This window comes from Mastigoproctus giganteus, chromosome 8, assembly GCF_048544385.1.
Source record: "Mastigoproctus giganteus isolate SK-2022 chromosome 8, ASM4854438v1, whole genome shotgun sequence".
Taxonomy (NCBI): domain Eukaryota; kingdom Metazoa; phylum Arthropoda; class Arachnida; order Uropygi; family Thelyphonidae; genus Mastigoproctus; species Mastigoproctus giganteus.
In genome coordinates, this window is record NC_143582.1 from 115987511 (window position 1) to 116007806 (window position 20296).

The 20296-nt window shown below is 36.4% G+C and overlaps 1 protein-coding gene across 7 annotated transcripts in view; it reads right to left on the minus strand.

The window, feature by feature from the left end:
* The window catches only part of ash1 (histone-lysine N-methyltransferase ash1), a 1128611-nt gene that overhangs the window by 958030 nt on the left and 150285 nt on the right, over positions 1-20296 (minus strand). For all 7 annotated transcript variants that reach the window (XM_090378882.1, XM_090378880.1, XM_090378881.1 and 4 more), the window contains exon 4: positions 1330-7853. In XM_090378882.1, the coding sequence (XP_090235008.1) occupies positions 1330-7853 (6524 nt within the window). The remainder of the gene's footprint in view (positions 1-1329; positions 7854-20296) is intronic.

The window sequence follows — 20296 nt, forward strand, 5'->3', positions numbered from 1 at the left end:
CATGATCCAAAACATTAGACCACTCCTATTTCCAAGACTGGATGCATCAAGTGATGTCACCGAACAGCCAGCATATGTAGTGAGAGCACATGCAATATCAGTTCATCAGTACAAGCCCACGCAATGGGGAAAGGGAAGGACGTGCCAGGGTTTGAACAGGAAATTATCTGCAGCACTAGGAAGGTGGGGGGGGGCAGCATTTCAGCAACCACAGACATTGTCGGGTGTTTGAGGCCACCACTGTGAAGGTGTGGCAAGAATGTCCAAAGAGAGATTCCCAATGCGATGGGAAAGGGAAACCACCACCACTGATTGACAGTTGGAGTGAACATTGGTGGGTGTGGGCACGTGCTGTCAAGAAGAAGAGAAAGCTCATGATCACTCAATTAATGACAGAATACATCCAGGGTGCACAGAGAAATGTTTTCGAGCACACCAATCCAGCAGACACTCTCATTGATAAGCCTATGGAGAGTGACCTGATCGTGCCCACACTGACTGACCATCATCGACACCTTCACTTGCAGTAGGCATGGAGCATCATTCCTGAACATTGGACAACTGGAAAAGAGTAGCCTGGTCTGATGAATCAATGGAAGCCAAAGGCTTATGCTGCACCAGCCAAAAAGAAAATGATGATATCCAGCTCAGAACCCTGGGTGTGCCAAGCCCATACTCACCAGATATGAGCCCCTGGGGTTATGCCAATGGATGGGTGAGTATTCAATGAGCAGCTAAACAGCTGCAAACAGACTGCACAGTTGGATGAAAAGAGGGTGGCGGCAGTGGTATCATGGTTTGGGGGATGTTTTCTTGGATATCACTGGGACCCTCATCTCTACTAAATACATCTTCATTGCCAGCTCCTACCTTGGCATTATTTCGGACCAAGCTTTGCCCTACGTGGCAACTATGCATACAGATGGCACTGCACTCTTTCAACAAGACAACATCCCATGTCAAAGTCAGCACTGTGCAGGAATGGTTCAAGAGGATCAAATACAAGCATTTTGTGCTTTCCCCTGAGTAGCAAATTCCCCCAACATCAAGCCCATCAAACAATTGTGAGATACAGTGGAAACCAACATTGACCAGTCCATGCTAGGCTCTTTTGCCCCGGGAAATCCTTCTATCCAGCCAGTCCAGGAACAACTTCCATGGTCTCGTCGAGTCGACTAGATGCAGACAGTTATCACAGCAAAGGGGAGCTTAAGATGTTACTGGGCAGATAGTATGTTTTGGGTCATAATATATTTCACTATAGAAATATCACACTCAAATCATCAAGTAAAAAGCACCAAATTCACACAAAATTAGTCTTATACTAACCTTGGCTCTTCAAATTTTTCATCGTCCTCTGCATCTGAAATTTTCATCCTCTTGGAACTTCCCTCATCGCTGTCCGAGTCTTCTTCTTTATGCTTTCTAAAATTGACGTCACAGTTTTCTCTGTTATCTAATTCCTTCTCAGAAATATAAGTAGAAGCTTTCACTACTGATTGTATTGCTTCTAAGATTGTGTCAACATTACAAGTATCCTGTTCATTTCCAGATTGTGCTATAATCTCACTTTCAACTAATGGCTCTGAGACATTTGGTATAAACTTTTTTTGAGCATTACTACTGGTTGTTTTCTTACGCTTTATTTTCACAAATCCTGTTCTGTTTCTCAGCTTCCTTTTCCGTCTTTGCACACCAGTACAATGCTTAACTTGCAAATCTTTCGTAGAAAGCTTTTTTACATGAATTCTTACTTCCTTCAAAAGTCTTTTTCGTTTCTGTCTCAGAGCAGCTATAGTTTTAGAAAACTCCCTTGCTCCAAGTGATGAAGAAAGCAATCCCTTACGAGTTCTTTGTGATTTTGCAAACACAGCTAATGGTACATCATCTGATTCATCCTCTTTAGCTTTCTTGCTGCCATTCCTAGCTCCAAGAGTGGTCTCCTTATCATTTTTAGGCTGTATATGATTGGTTTCTGTTGAATATTTAAGTATACAGCTTTCTATTGCATCTTCTATTGACTTAAGGGAAGCATTGGGTTTTTTGATTTGTGAGGTTTCCAAAAGCTTTGATCCAACCTTAGAAGTATTTGATTTTAAAGATAATCTTGATTCATTATGCAGTAAAGTATTTTTATTCTGTAGGTGTTCTGATTTTCGTTTTGTTATATTACCCAAAACAGCCTTTTCATCATTACTTTTGGTATTAACTATGGGGTGACAAATGGCATATTTGCTTAGACAGGCATCAATTGCTTCATCTATGGAATTCTTCTCCATATTTTTAGTTCCAACTTTCCGTATTACACCTATGACTTGAGAATCTATGTTAATGGCTTTTGATGAATTTTCTTCATCTAAATGAGGAACTTCAACATGGCGCCGCTTCTTTAAAGGTAACTGTGCATCGTACTGATTCATCTTTTCTTTTCCAATTTTACGCTGAAGATCAGCTTTATTTGGTGCTTTTCTTTTAACCTTCTTAGTGGATTTTTCCTTTCCATTTTCTTTAACATCTTTTAAACTTGACTTTTCTGTATTTGGCTTTGAATTTTTGTTTTCATTTATTGATCTCTGAGGTCTATCTGATTTTTTAATTTTAACAAACCTTTTTATCTGGAAAATTGTAGGCAGCAGTATTTCTCCAGGTGTGGGATTTGGCATCACAATATTTTTTGAAATATAACATACTTTTAATAAATCTGATAAACCATCCAAATCAGCTAAAAATTCAGGATTTTCATTGTACTTCAGTCTTACATGTTTACATTTTTTTCTCCTCCTCCTAAAATGATCTGAATGTCTATCTACTGCTGAAGACCCACATGCATCAGAAAAACTATCAGCACCCTGCTGATCATATTCATAAACTTCACCTGGTAGAGAAAGAACTTCAGAAATATCCAAGGTAGGCGCAATATCCATATTCTCATTCTCAAGCTTTTGTTTTCTAGTCTTATTCTTCTTTGAAGAAAAATTTGCTTTTTTTTCATATTCTTTTTCCTCTTCCAAATAAGATTCTTCATCAATTTCTTCATGTTGCTCTCCCCTCTGATTTCGTTTTGACATAATTACTTTTTCTTCTAGTGTTTGTGCTTCTTGTTCAAGAGACAATTCATTAGAATTTTCTTTTTTTTGTATAATTTTAACTTGCTTAGACATATTTAAACCTCCATCTAATTTGAAATCAGATCCAGTAATGTTTTCTGCATAATCTTGCTTTTCTATTATCTTACGGTGTTTATTAGTTACACTTATTTCATCATCACTACTCAGTACATATTCTGGAACACCACTTGAAAGCTTTGGCTTTACCAATTTACTCTTTTTTGAATTTTTTTCTTCACTTATAAAGCTTTCTTTTTCAGATAATTCTATCTCTTTATACCTTGCACTTTTGTTTTGTTTAGTAACATGGGATTTCTCATTAGAACCTCCTACTAGCAATACTTTATCATTTTCTACTAATTCAACACCCCGTTTAACTTCTCGTTTTGATTTAGATATGGCTTTAACCTTCTGCAATAGAAATAAATTATCACTAACTTCAGTGCTGTCCTTTGAAGTAGCAGTTGTTTTGGAAATGTAAGATCTCTTCTCATTAACAGCTTTATGACCTGGCACCCTTTCATAATTACAGTCATGTTTTCCTTTCTGTAACTTCTTTGAACTAATTTTTTCAATATAAGTATCTGTTTCTTTATTAGTCAAATCATCAATATCATCTTTCATCAGTCTTATAGACTTCTTTCTTCTAGACTGAAGTTTTGCTTTCAGTACTGTATTTGTCTGAATCTGCTTTTTTAAAGTTTTATTTGAACGTGGAGATTTGTTAATATTTTCTTTAGTTCTTGAATTCTGTGTGCTGGTATTCACTTTTGCCTTTGCTACCTTACTCCTTGGACTTACTCTTTTTTCATCTAAAGTTTCTCGGTTATGTATTAATTCAGTCACATCTGTTTGTTCTTCATTAAACTGTTGTAGTGGTAATAAGCTATCATCAATTGAAGCTTCCTGTTTTGTTTGCAATTCTTCATTGTTCAGCTTTATTCGCTTGTTTCTCTTAAGAAACTGAGCTTTATGATAAGAGCTATTACTTGCAAGTGTTGAAATAACAGGCACATCCTTTTGTTTTGTACATTTTCTTTTCTTAGAAATGGTAACCCTATTTTCATTTGCAACCACATGGGGAAGACTATCAACTACAGATTTGGATTTCATCCTTTTTGAAATAAAAACACTGTTTCCAAAAACTTTGTTAGTTTGCCGACCTGTACTTATGCTATTTTGCTTTGGAATTTTCTTTTCAAATTTAGTTTTCTCATTTAGGGTTGTGCCGAGGTGATAAAGTGGTCTAGAACATTTTTTTTGCTTCTTTGTTACACTTTTCTTCTGAGTAATTGATTCATTTATTAATTCATCCTGGGATTCAGTATTTGCCGTTTTTAATTTCGATTTGGCTTTTGCTTTAAATGTACTTAGCTTTTGATCAGATGATTCTGTTTCTAACTGTGATGAATTCTGAGAAGACTTTTTTAATTTTGATATTCTTTTTTGTTTTAGATTTTGTTTCTTTTCTAGTCTGTTCTCACAGATATTTTTATTACTGCATTTCCCATCAGCTGAATCTGCATTATTCAATACATGTTCAGCTGATATCTTTATTTGTTCCACCTTACTGATTATTGTCCTATTTACTTTAGAAACACATAATTCTGTTTCCAAACATTTCACGTCAGAGCATATATCTGTCTGGTCTATCGATGTACTATTATTCCATTTTGAAAGATTAATCTTATCATCAATAATTTGATGTTCATAAGATTTGTTTTTAATTTTGGTTGCTTTTGGTTTTAATGGTGTTTTCTTTGCCACTGTTTTCCTTTTTTTCTGCTGGGAAACTGATGTTAAATCACAGGATTCTTTACTTATAACTGATGTACCAGGTACTTCAGGACCAATACAGAGTTTAGTTTCCACTTTATTTAGAATTTCATGTTTACTGACATCTTCCTTCTCATCAGTAAAGTCAGAACTATGTAAAATACTAAAATCAGGTTTCTGATTTAACACAGATTCATTTGAAGAATGCAAAGGCATTTGAGATAGTTGGTTAACAAAATTATTATTTGCTAGCTTGTGTTTTGGGCTTAACTTTTTATTTCTAAATGTTTTAATCTTTGATTCACAACTTGACACATTATGCTCAGAAATTTTTTCTTTTTGATTTTGTATGTCACTTAATTTGGTTTTCTCATATTTACTTTTTCTTTTCACAACTGTGTTCTGAACTTCTTTCTGGAATCTTTCTATATTACCTGGTTTTTCCTCATCAGAAAAATCAGAATGGTACAAATTAATCTGTTCTTCTGCATCAGAACATTTCACACTGAATTTTGCAGAACAAAAGGCACTTTTTGTAGATAATACTGTCTCAGTCCCAGATTCTACATTTTTTTCATCAGTCAACAGGGACTGATTCTCAATAGATTTTATGAATGTTTTTTCTGATTGCACCAAAGGTAAAAAGTCATTTGCACTGATACTGTGATCTACAATTCTGTTTCTTTTTGAGGAAGCTATTTTAACTTCAAGTGGTGTGTTCTCTTGAATTTCTTTGTCTTTCATAAATGGTATTGTGTAATCCTCTTCACCCTTAAGTTTTTTAGGGGGATCTGAAGGGAAAGAACATTTACAATTAATAGTTTTATTTACAGTTTTTTTAATTTTTTCTTCAATAACAACTGAGTGTTTCTTTCTCATACTGTTCATCTTTTTTATTGACTTGGCAATATTTTTATCATTAGGCAACAGTTTACTTTTTTCATTCTCACAATGCAGTATTTCTAAGTTTGTTAATGTCTTCTCACTGGATAAATTACTAAAAGTATTTAAAGAAGCCTTGTTGTTTTTGTGGCTGTCCAGCTCCTGGCTCCCATTACAAGAAACATGAGTGGTTGTAATGCTGTCACTCTCATGAGTTATAGAGAGCTCGTTAAATTCCAAATCACTCAAAGCATCTGATTCTAAACTTTGAAACTGAGAGCAAATAGAATCTTGGACACTTTGAATAAGCATTTGCAATTCATTGTCGGTTTTATTGTTTTCTACTTGTCTTTTTGAATTAAGTAACCTCTGTTTGCTATTTGATATCACAACGCTTTCAATAACAGATATTTCCGTTATACATTTTTCTTTGGATGCTTCTCTTTCATGATTCTTTATCTGATTTTGGTTTAGCTTTTCTAGTGATGATTTATTAACTGTAGAAAAACCATTCTTTTCTATGAAGGATAAAGAATTACTCTTGAGAATACCCACATCTTGAGTATTTGTTTTAGTTTTTTCAAGTGGATTATCCGTGGTTAAGGTTTGCTTAGATGTTTCCATTAAAACGGAGCATACTTCCTTATTTTCATATTCAAGAAATGAATCTGTACTTAAATCTCTGCTGTTATCCTTCCTATTAAAATTGGCCATATCCTCAATATTCAAACCTTCTTGAGTCAAAAGAGGTGCAGGTCCATCGTCCCCTTGACTTCTCTGTTTATCACTATCTGAACAGCGGTCATCAATATCTTGACACCACAATGACTCCAAGGGAGTTAATAATGGAGGTGAGGGTGTATGTGAACAATGACTAATAGGTGATTCCTTTTCTTCTTCAGCTGTATCACACACTTCCTCATGTAGTTCAACAGTTTGTGATACCACAAAATGCAAAGAACTGCTCTGTGATGCAGTAAGAGAAGAAATGCCATTATTTACATCACACTCATTTTGGAGTGGAGAATCGCCAGAAGATTGAATGCCACTATCTGGAGATACATTAGATCGAGAGTTAACAGGCAAAGAATCCAAGTCTAAAGAAACAGGAGGATGAGCTAATGAAGTTGAGTTACCTTTTGTTTCTTCAGCAAGAAAACTAGTTGAATCAATTGTGGTGAAAGATTCAAACTTTTCAGGACTTCCTTCCACACGATTTATTTCAAAATTAGATTCAGTAAGCCTAGAAGAGATATGGTCATGTTCTGTACTTTTTATATGGGAACTACTGCTATCCATTTCACAAGCAGTGAATTCAAGCTGAGAAGTGACAACATAATCTTTAACATTACTTGAATCCACAGAAATGTCATTCTGTTGTTGTTGATGCTGCTGTTCTACCTTTCTCCACATTACAAAAGCTTCCCTGAGACTTTCTGCTTGATCCTCAGAATCTGATGAAAGACTTGGTTCAGAATATGAATCTTCCACATCACTTAGCAAACCAGATTTATTTTTAGTCCTAATTGTATCGTGATCTCTATTAAATTTCTTAGTATCCTTTGTTACTAAATCTTTTCTTTTGCTCAATGTTCTTTTATGACATTCAGAACTCTGAACATGCACATTTTGTTTTGCACTCTCAGTACTCTGATAACTTGATTTACACTGACTTTGTAAAAAGGGATCTTTGAATTTGTCCCACTTTTTCCTTGTAACTATTTTATGAGAAGCAGAAAAGTGAACATCAGACCTGCTACTACAGCTTTCACTGTCAGAGTCACTACTGGTACCACTGCTACTACTGCTTCCACTACTACTATCACCACTGCTGCTGCTACTTCCACTGCTACTGCCACTGCTACTGCCACTTCCACTGCTACTACTGCTACTACTACTTCCTGTACTAGAGCTACTACTGCTACTATTAGTAGTACTGGTATTGGTGCTGCTGCTACTGCTGCTGCTACCAGATCCCGTACTACTTGAAGATGTACTTCTGCTGCCACTAATTTTTGAACTTCGGCCATTACCTGTTGTAGAACACTTCCTAAGCTGCCCTCCATGAAGTGAAGTGGTTGGTGATACCTATGAAACAAATAAAATGTTAAAATAAAAACACAGCACTGCTACTCTTTTCATTTTTGTAAAATATAATAAACATATATCTGAAATAAATGGAACATCATGCAGACAGAAAACCATGGATGCCTATAACATAAGTGTAATGAGAATTATTAGGCTGTGCATAATTACATATAAACGACAAAAATGCATAAGCTAAAGATTCAAGGATCTCACCAGTAATTAATTTATTACATAAAAGGTAAACTACAGCCATTATTACTGCAGGATGGAAACTTCCTCAACAATTCATGTTGAGGGAAATGGACCATAATCTGGCATGCTGGTCCAGTGCAGGGTTGGCCGATCGACCATATTTAGTAGTCGGGGGCTTGAACCTCGGTCTATTCAGAGAGCGTGTGCTACTGCACTCCTGCTCCTAACCACTCGGGTACAGAGGCTTTTCATTTATTACATAAATTTTTACATTTATTACACACATTTCCTTAATATACAGAGGAGGTCAATACCTAAGATATAATCAGACAGCTATCAATTTCAATAGAGGGACAGTAATAAAAAATGATTCACTAAATACCAAGTCATTTAAAGAAACTTAAATGTGAATAATAAGTGAATTTCAGAAGAGCGACCACAATAAATTTCTTATGATGTTTAGCACTAACGTGTCTAAAAAAACTTGATGTGACCATTGGGATCACCCTCAACAAATTTAAAAATTGATACACATAAAATTATGTCTATCCCCATGTTAGCTGCTTAGAGTAGTAGTAACTTACATGATAAAGGAAAATGGTTTATATGATATTTTAATCATTAATGAAATGATGCAGCTTTAAAATTATAGCAATACGTCGCACAGTGCAATTAATGTGTTGGAAAAAAGTACCGCACTGACTGAATCAGCACAAATCCTTACGATACATGGGTATCATAAGGATTTTTTTATAGTAGAAAAATAATTATGCATGATTGAGTAAGAAAAATAATAAATACAAATAGTAATGAGGTAGACTAAGAATGAAATTAATTGATAAACTTTATTTTGAAAAAGGAAAACAACAATTTTATTTTGAAAAAAATTAAAGCTAGAAAATTTTACTGATTAAAGAAAAATCTATCTAATCTAAGTTGCACCATTTTGTTTTTCTTCTTTTCTTTGTGGAGTTCTCAGTAACATTGAATGGCATTTTCTAATGCTTGCCGGGCATTAATGATACACTCTACATCTGGATCATGATTCATAATTAAGTCTGAAGCAGTTTCCACTGCCCAAAACATTTTTTCAAGTTCTTGTAAAGGAAATTCTTTTTCTCATACTTTACTAGCTCCTTCGTAATACTCTGGAATTTCTTCTACTTCCTCATTTGGCCACTCTTGGTCTAAGTTAAGGAGAGTATCATCGAGAGCTTCAGAATATGCATCAATGCACTCTCAAACATTAGCCATTTCTAAAGACTCGAATCCAAGATTGTGTCCAATGTTGACACCGTCTTCGGAAACAACCTGAATTTTGGACTCAAAGCCACAGAAATCGCTTGCACAATGAGGCAAAACTTGCTTCCACATTGCTCTCATGTTACTCTTGCTAACGAAAACATAAATGAATCATGGCTCGAAGTTATCGAGCCATGATTCATTTATGTTTTCGACAGAATTTCTGATGTTGTAATTTTTCCAGAATTCAGCCAAAGATGGTGGAGCTTGTACAGTTGTAGCCTTATTGCTTGAGAAAAAGTTCATCTCAAATAATATGCTTTAAACTTCGTAATGACACCTTCATCCATTGGTTAAAGTAGAGATGTTGTGTTTGATAGAATAAAATGAATTTTGACATTTTCATTAAATGTCACAAAGTCCAGTTGGATACCCTGATGCACTAAAATCCATGTTGTTCTCTTTGCTGCAACATTCAACTGCAGGAAAAAAGTAAGTTTTAAACCAGTCTTCAAACAAAGTTTTCGTTACCGAAGCTTTTTATATAAATGCCAAACAACTGAGAGAGCTTTCTTTGCATAACCACTAAGTGCTCAGGGGGTTTTCTGCATGATACACAAGCATGGATTTCAATTTAAAATCTTCAGATGCATTTCCGCTCAACAAAAGTGTCAGATGATCTTTCGATGCCTTGTAACATGGTTGAGTTTTTATTTTCATTTTCTGATAGAAAATTTCTAGAAGGCATTTTATCCAAAACAAACCGGTTTCATCAACATTAAAAATTTAGTTATCTTTGTATACCCATCTTTTTCAATAATTTCTATAAATTCTTTAGGAAATTTTATGGCAGCACCTTTGTCTGCACTTAACACTTTCACCTACAATATGGATATTATGAATCCCCAAGCGTTTTTTAAAACAAAAGAACCACCCACGACTTGCCAAAAATGTTTCATCAGTTGCCCCTTCTCCATAATTTTCTTCCATTACATTTACTTTAAGTTATGGTCCTTGAAGTTGTCACAGACATTCTCTCAGATATGCCAGACAAGCTGTACTTGCTACCTGGGAGTCTAAAACGCTGATGGAACTGATATTCGGGTGACACTCAAGTCAAGTGGACCCAATTTCAGCGAAGTCCGGATGGTCTGTGACAGCCAAATCCTCTGCTTGCACCTTCACGATGGTGGGTCTGTTAGTAATCCTGAGTATAACCTCCATGCACAAGCACACTGGGTGACCACCCAGGTATGAAGCAACACAAGCAGGGGTCGAGGTGTGGAACCCACACCACATGGAGAAATGCTGCTACTCTGTGTTAGGAGGCAATACTAGGTGGTAGATGGGTCTCAGGTGCAACAACCACTTTGCTTATTGGAGGCTTGAAGTGGTAGAACCTATGTTTAGTCTTCAGAGCTAAGTTGAGGTCAACCCTTCCCCATCTCTTCCATAATGCAGTATGACTGATGACTTTTGAGGTTATGATGAACATCACGGCGAGATCCAATCTTCCTTACATTTCGAGGGTATAGCTCTAAAATGGTGTTCGCAGGCTGGCTGCTAGTTAGTACACCAAAACAAACCTATTGGTAAGTCTTTAGGAGGCTTCTGGATCAGCTAGTGTATACTATAGCTAGTATATATCTTGCTACCTCTACTCTGCCAGATAGTGACTGGAGGGAGTCAGAGTAGTGTGTATGCAGGGGGCATTGTTGAGGCCACGTTATGTCAAGGATCTGGGTATATTCTTACCATGTGTACACCATATCCAAAAATTTCATTACTTCATACAGCATGTCACCCCCCCAGTTTTCCTTACTATTGAATACACCATGAATTGTCAAACTAATAGAACAAGCTTATCTGCGAAAAGATCTAAACCTCTCAAACACTTCCTAGTTCATTTCACAAATATACGTGGTCTCAATTCTAATCTCAACAATGTCCATTTCCACTTGCAGTCTGTCAAACCCCATGTACTTTTTCTGACAGAATCTCAGTTATCGGTTGATTCAACTACTGATCATCTCAGTTGCCCAAATTATTCGCTGTATGATTCCTTTCACCTCAAAGGTGGTACTTGTGCATATATCCGTTCCGATATTCCCTGTCAGAGATTTGGTAATTTGGAATCTGCTCTTTTCGACCTTCTCTGGCTTAAAATCTCTCTACCCCATTGTGTCAAATTCATATGTTGTCTCTACCGTTCTCCCAACTCCACTAATCAATTGAAGCTCTGACTTTCTCTCTTTCCAACTTGATTTCCTCCAGTCCAATTTTCCTAACAGTGAGGTAATTTCCTTGGTGATTTTAATGTTCACAACTCCAGCTGGCTTCCGTTTTCTAGTCACACCAACCCAGCTGGTCGAGATGCTGAGGCTTTTGCAATTTCTAATGACCTTGCACAGATTGTTCATTTACCAAGAAGAATACCAGACAACCCCAACCATACAGCCAACATGCTTGATCTTTTTCTCACAAACAACCCTTCTAAGCACACGGTCGAAGTGAGTGGTCCTTTAGGTACCTAAGATGACAACTTGGTGATTGCCGCTTCTCCTTTATCTCATGGCTATTCCCAACCTCGTATTGTTTGGCATTACATGAATGCAAAATGAGATGACCTGCAAGACTTCTTTTCTTCTTTTCCTTGGTCAGATTACTGTTTCAAAACTTCTGATGTCAATGTTTGCTTAGATCGTGTCAGTGAAATTATTCTTGTAGGAATGTAATACTTTATTCCCCACTCCACTTTCAAATCTGGTGCTTTATCTAAACCTAGGTTTTCCAATAAATGTGCTAAGGCTGTTCAAGAGAAGAAAGTTGAATATCGTAATTGGCTTGTTTCCAATTCTTCAGTTTCATTTTCTGCCTAAACCAAAGCTCGCAACGATTGTAAAGCGGTCATTAATCAGTCCAAACTGGATTTTGAGCAGGCTAAGAGTAGAAAACTTGCTTCTTGCCCTAATGATAACATCAATAGAGAAGAGCTGGAAGAAAGATTTTCTAAATATGGGAAAATATTTGGTGTACTATTTTACAGAATTTTGCATTTGTACAATATGATTTAATGGAAGCCATTAAAAATTAACATGGTTCTATGTTGAAAGGAAGCAGAATTGGGGAAGTAAAACAAAGAAAAAGAAGAGAGACAGAATGAGAGAAGTTTGACCATAAGTAGTGCAACTACAAAAAGAATAGCATATATATATAGTGCCACTACAGAAAGAATATTTTAATCAAATAAAGATTTTAAGTGATTAAGACTTGATAATTCAGATATGAGTTACCAATCCATGGCAAGACATGATGGTAGTCGGGACTCAGATGATCACCGAGGCCCTAATGATGGAAAAGAGGCAAAAATTCCAGATGCAAGAGTGTTTCTTGGGAATATTGATCCTGATAACATCAATAGAGAAAGGCTGGATGGTGAGACAGAAATTTTTGGGGAGTGAGACTGGTTTTGGAAGGTGTGTGGGAAGATTTTTTTGGAGGACGGAGATTTTTGGAGATGGGAGTGAGAATGGGGCCAGCATAGTTCAGTGGGAATTAATAATAGTAGAGTGAGGGAATCAATTCAGGAGAAAATCGGCTCGAGTTCCAAGGAATGGCCAAAGCAGCATCGCAGAAGCAAAACCCTTGTATTGTGGAGAGAACCAACAAAGAGCAGTCCAGAGATGTGTGCCTAGTGAACCAGTAAAGGCCAGGCCCAGGGAGACGAATGCTGGAAACCCCCATCGAGGCAGAGGGAAGAAAGGAGAAAGTAAGTCCTAAAACAAAATTTTGATTATGCTAACTGAAAAACGGGGAAAATGAATAGGACTTTTAGCAGGCTGACCTGAATACTGCATTTTAAAGGAAAAGGGGGAACAGTAGTAGATAGAGAGGAAAAGAGTGAGAGAGCAAGTTATTCATCTGTAGTAGAAGCACATGTAAAATAATATATTAGGTGTGTTATTGTTATTAACAAATAGTCTTTGCTCAGAGTGAACAACCAGTTTGTTCATAACCCACATCCTTTAGGTACCTCAAATCACAACATGGTGTTTGTCTCTTCTCCAATGGAGCCTTTATCTCATGGCAATTCCCAACCTCACATTGTTTGGCATTACAAAAATGCAAAATGGGATGACCTGCGAGATTTCTCTTCTTTTCCTTGGTCGGATTACAGTTTCAAAAATTCTGATGTCAATGTTTGCTCAGATAGTGTCAGTGAAATTATTCTTGTAGGAATGGAATCCTTTATTCCACACTCCACTTTAAAATCTCGTCCTTTATCTAAAACCTTTCTTTTCCAATAAATGTGCTAAGGCTGTTCAAGAGAAGAACTTTCCATGTCGTAATTGGCTTGTTTCCAATTCTTCAGTTTCATTTTCTGTCTACAACTAAGCTCACAACAATTGTAAAGCAACAATTGTAACAACAATTACAACAATTGTAACAACATTAATCAGTCCAAACATTTTGAACAGGCTAAAAGTAGAAAACTTGTTCTTGCCCTAATGGTAGCAGAGCATTCTAATCTCTTGCCAAAGCTATTGGCCGCAACTTTTGCCCATCTCTGCTCCCACCTCTGTCGAAACCAGATGGTTCTGTTGTCACTTCAGCCAAGGATAAAGCTGACCTGCTAGCATTCCATTTCTCTTCCAACTCATGTATTAACAATCTTGGTAAAAACACCTCCCACCATTCCCAACACGCTCCGTTCAATGCATCCTGTGGTCTTCCATCAAAAGGATGTCAGAAGGTTTTTGGCGAATATTGATGCTAAGAAAGCTCCAGGTCCTAATGGTATTTCTCCACTTGTTCTCAAAACCTGTGCTCCTGAACTTCCACCTTTTTTCAATTTCTTATTCCAAAGGTGTTTTTCCTTCTGCATGGAAATTTGCTCATATACAGCCAGTTCCTAAAAACGGTGACAAGTGCCTCCCATCCAATTATCGTCCCATTGCAATTACTTCTACTCTTACTAAAGTAATGCAAAAATCGATTAACTGCCAACTCTTAAACTACCTAGAAACCTCCGGTCTGATCGAAGAACGCCAGTATAAATTCCGTCAGTGTCAATCCATTGGTGATATTCTGGCTTCTGTTACCCATTTATGGGTAACAGAAGGATTCAATGGAAAAGTTTGGTGAAACAAAAGCAGTTGCTCTTGACATCTCAAAGGCTTTCGATCGTGTTTGGCATAAAGGTCTTCTAAACAAGCTTCCATCTTATGGTTTGCCAACTGTTTTTTGTTATGGGTTATCCAGTTTTCTCTCTGATTGTTCACTGAATGATGTAGATGGTTTTCTGTCTTCTAACTTCTCCACTAATGCTGGTATCCCCCAAAGGGGACACCAGCATTCTTTCCCCCACTCTTTTCCTCTTGTATATTAATGACCTTCTTCCATTGACTGGAAATCCTATCCATAATTTTGCCGATGATAGCACATTGCATTTCACTTTCCATTTTGAAAAACCTTGCCCTGCTCAATCAGATTGAACTTCTGGAATATCCACTACCAATTCCCTAAATGCCGATCTCCAGGTAATTCTCCGGTGGGCAAAGACAACTTACTTGATTTCAATCCTTCTAAAACTCCAGTACATAACCCCAGAGTAACGTATCAACTCTGTGATACTGCACTGACAGTGGTAGAGAACGAAAAGGACCTGGGGGTAATTGTGCAGGCAGATATGAAGTTTTCTGAGCAGTGCAGACAGTCGGCAAGGGTAGCTCGTGGTGTCTTGTCAATGATATACAGGAATTTTTCTATCAGAGATAAGGAGGTGATTATCCCTTTGTATAAGGCAATGGTCAGGCCACACCTTGAGTACTGTATACAGGTTTGGAGGCCTCATTTTAAGAAGGATGTAGAGCTGTTGGAACGAGTGCAGGGAAGGGCTACAAGATTAGTGAATGGAACAAAGGGTTGCTCTTACGAAGAAAGGCTTCAGTTTTGCAAATTACAGTGTATGGAGACTAGGCGCCTGCGAGGTGATTTGATTGAGGTGTATAAAGCCTTGAATGGTTTCAGCATGCTCAATGCTGATGGGATTCTTCCTCTTGTTCAAAATAATCACATGAGAGGGCATATATTCAAATTGAGAGAAAGATGTAGGATAGATATGCGGAAGTTTGCCTTTACCCAGCGGATAGTTGGTTGGTCGAACAGACTTCCATCGTTTGCCGTGGAAGTTGATAGCCTAAATAAATTTAAGGCTGAGCTGGACAGGCATTTGGATGAATGGAGGGGTTAAATGGGAGCGATTTTTTTTTTTTTTTTTTGGCTAATGCTGCATGAGCTTGCTTTCTTGTATCATATGCCTCTACTAATGCTAATGCTAAATCAGTCTTGTCTTTTATATCGCAAAAAGGATTCTTCTGCTACTATGCTTATCTTTGGTGACACTCCAATTTCTAATCAAAATGATATATCTCTTTTGGGGATTACCCTGCCTTCTAATCTCTCTTGGCACAAGCACATTGCAAATATTGCTTCCTCTGCATATAAAAAACTTGGTTTTCTCTTTCGCTCTTGGCATTACTTTTCTTCCAAACCGCTGTTCACTCTGTACAAATCGCTTACCTGCCCTACCATGAAATATTGTTCTCACATCTGGGGCGGTGCTTCCAAAACCTCTCTCAGGCTTCTTGATTCCATTCGGAAGAGGGCAGTTAGGTTAATTAATGACTTCTCTCTAATAGAGTCTCTCCACTCTGTCTCATAGATGTACTGTTTCTGCTGCATGCCTTTTCTACAGATACTTCCACGGGCACTGTTCTTCTGAATTGGCTTCTATAATTCCCTCTCTCTTTCAAAACAGTCCGAACACGTGCTGCCACCAGCCAACATCCATTTACTGTCCAACTTCAAACTCACAGAACCAACTTTTCATCTTCCTCGTTTATTGATTAAACTGCCGTTTTCCAGAACAACCTTCCTTCACACATATTTCCTGAAAATTAGTCTACAGAAGTTCAAGTCTAATGTCAACAAATATCTTCTGTCTTCTCAACTTCCAACCCAAGCACAGTACTAAGTACTATAGGTTTTAATAATAAAAAAATAAAAAAAAAGTGTGTTGAAAAGACTCATAGCTTTCATTTGAATTTCCATTTGACTTAACAGGATTCACAATCTGATTCCAATCTTCTATCCACATTGATAGCAGATGTTCCATATTTACCCTCAGAGAGCTCCTCCTTTTTTTATGATTGCTTTCGTGGCAAAAGAATTGGTAGTTATTCCATACCCTTTGTACTGATTCTATTTTTTTACAATTCTTCTTATGGATCAGGGGTAGCCAACTTAATTTGTGATGCGATCTACTTTTTTTCTTCAAAATGTGCTTCGATCTGCCATCTCAAGAATTTCATTGCACATGGTTAAAAAAGTTAATTAACACATATTAAAAAATGTTGTTTATAAATTTTAAAATTTAATACAATTCAGAATATCTTATTTTAAATTCATACGTATTTAAATTTTTAATTTATGTGAAGTTTGTGTGTTCGTGTCATCTGCCAAGATTTCAAAATAGAGGATATACTGTGATAAGGATAACTGTAAACAGTCTTTTGGCAATGGCTGTGACATTGCCAAAATTTTGGCAATGTCACAGCCAAATTTTGACAATGTATGTGAGTCTGTAAGAGTAGAGCGATTCTTTGTTTTTGTTTGTTTCAAATACGAAAAGGCCGATTCACATAGATATGTGGAACCAAAACAAGAATTTAAAAGTTCACTGCATTTTTTTTTCATATTTGGGTACTTTTCTCGGCAAACGTATTTCCAAAAGTCTTTTTCTGATGAGCTGGCTTTTAGGAAGTTATCGTTTCGCAATGTAATAATTTCATTTTCAAGTAATATTTTTTACTCCATGTGAAAAATCTCAGCGATTTTTTCTGATTTGTTTCATATCTAAATCAACATTAAATGGATAAGAAATATATTGAACAGTGTCTTCAATTGTTTTAAAATCATCCACAACTTTCTCAATTTCAGAAACATTTCTCACTATTACATTCAAAAACAGGATATTTTTTTGCAAATGATCTTGCATATTTTCGTGGGCGCCTCCCTAGCCAGGTGGGCAGGAGCAGCAGTGCGTAGCACACGCTTCTTGATTAGACCGGGGTTCGAGCCCGTGACCACCAAATACGGAGGATGCGGAAAGGTTAGGGAATGGCCACTGCATATCCCCAGAGCAATATGGCCTTAATTGCTAATGCTCCTAAAAAAAAAACAAATAACAATAACATAACAGCATATTTTCAAAATGATCAAATTCTTTTTCTTTGAGATCCTTAGCCATTGCCAAAAATTTTTTAATTTCATTCAGCAAATTTCGAAATCTCTGTAGAAACTTACTCCGACTCAGCCACCTCACATCTGTGTGTAATATCAGATCTGGTTCATTTTCATTGAGTTGTATTTTGAAAAGTCTCCTTTGAAGAGATTGTCCTCTGATGGAATTCATGATTTTGAAAGCGATGTCCATAACAATTTTAGTATTTAATCTTTTGCTGGCTAACACTGTTGGTGGATGATACAGTGGTAACTCAAAATATCTTGGAATTCATCATCCTTTTGGCACAAAGCGATGAATCCGTTAGATGCCCCGTCATTCTTTTAGCTCCATCTGTTGTATCTATAGATACAATTTGATACAAGCTCAAATAGTGGTAATTTAATTTTTTTCAATAAAATTTTTGAATGTGTTAAATATATCAAGACCTCTAGTTTTTTCTTTTAACAAAATCCATATGAATAAAATCGAGCAATTGAGCTGTATCAGTGACGTCTGTAGATTTATCCAGTTGTTTTAAAGAACACCATTAGCAATATGAGCATGCAATTGTTCGCTCACATTTTTACTCATTTTTTCAATGCGTTGTATCACAGTATTTCGAGATGATTGCAGATCTTGAAGAGCACTTTTAATTTAATTTTTGTTCTTAAAATTTTCAAAAAGAGAATCTGCTATTTCTAAAAATGCGTCTTTGATGAATTGACCATCAGAAAATAGTTTGTATTTTTTGCAAGAAGATGACTCACTTAAATCATGCTACAGTTACTGCTTTAGATTGTAAATTAGGTGTCACAAAGAAATTTTGCTGTGCGAATAATCTGGATTTAAGGTCTTTTAATTTATTTTTTCTAAGGTCACTCTTAAGGCAGAAAATCTGATTGGCATTTACCATGGAGTGCGTTGAAGAGTCTTTCTAAATTTCCTTTTTTTGGGTATAGCCACAGAAGCATTGCAAATCAAACAACATTTTTCTTTTATCATTACAAAAAAGTATTCTAGTTCCCACTCTTGATGAAGATGACACGTTTTACTCTTTTTCGTAGTATTCATTTTAAATCAAATCAATTTAGTGTATAAGTACTGTCCAGTTATTAATATTAATAAGCTAAATAAGAATTCCTCACATACGCTATGCTCTCCACACCGAACTGCGTGAATTTTCACTAGACAAGCCTAGTGGCTGCGTGCTGACAAGAGTAGTCACGTGGTTCAACGGATTGGTGATAATCGTATGCAGTGGGGCCATTAATAATAATAAAACATTTAGATTTTGACAAATCTATTTATTATTAGCCATATGATGCAAGGAAGCCTGAGGCTTCTGCTGCACCAGGCAAAAAAGAAAAACTTTCTTAATTACAATGAGATATACAAGAGTCAGAAGTAGAAGGAAATCACCAAGAAAAAGAAAAGAATGATGATATCCAGCTCAGGATCCTGGGTGTGCCAAGTCCATACTCACTAGATATGAGCCCCTGGCTATCTTTTTTTATATATATTTAAAATTCGTCGTGATTGACTGAAATTAAAGCCGCAATCGACTGGTAGATCGCAATTGACTTGTTGGCCACCCCTGTTATAGATGATTCATTTATTCCTTTGTCTTGTGCGAGTTTGGCAAACGAAGTGCCTTCTTCATTGCATTTGAATTTTAAGTTTCTCTTCTAATTTCAACCATTTATGCTACTTTGGCTTGGTATCATCCCACTTTCTTTTATCACTCATAATAAAGGAATCACTGAGGGAAAAAAAAAAAAAAATCACAAAAAGGATATACCCATGCTTAAGAAGAAGGTGCTGAACTTAGTGATGCCAATACTTATATAGTACACTTAAGGCAGTTATAACTAACTGTTATAACTGTTATGACTGTTATAACTAACACTTATATGGACTCAACTATGCCATCCTCCTATTGTGTTAAGCTATATGGTCATTACTTCTGATCAGTGTTTCTTGAAAATCCATTGTATAAGCTTGTAGAAAGATCTAGAATAGGTGAGTGATGCAAATTTGGAGATAATTCTAGAAAATTTTAGAAAAATGTCAGTCATATATGACTGCATTATCAATCGCAGTCGCAGATTACAAACCAAATCATCAATCGCAGTCACAGATTATAAACCAAATCATCAGTTGCAGATTATAAACTACACTATACTGAATCTTGTACTGATTGAAGCCACACTGTGCGAGGTATTGCTGTATTCAATCAGATTTCATTCTGAAAGTCAATGAGTTATCACTTCAAGGTAATGATCCTTTCTAATAACAATGTTGCATTGACTGTTATAACTAACACTTATATGGACTCAACTATGCCATCCTCCTATTGTGTTAAGCTATATGGTCATTACTTCTGATCAGTGTTTCTTGAAAATCCAAATATTTAAATTGAAATGTTCTAATTAACTGCAGTCCAAAGATGTGCACTTATGTTGGTTTCTAGGGGTAGCAATTAGAATTTAGAGGTTTTCTCACCAGTGTGCTATGAAAATGAAACAGTATTCATCTTATATCTATCTTAGATTCAGCAAGCTCAATGCTAATGGGATTCTTCCTCTTGCTCAGATTACTCACCTGAGAGAGCATAAATTCAAATCGAGGAAAGGCAGTTGTAGAATAAATGTGCGGAAATTCGCCCTTAGCCAGCAGGTAGTCGATAGTTGGAACAAACTTCCATCTGTTGTAGTGGAGATCA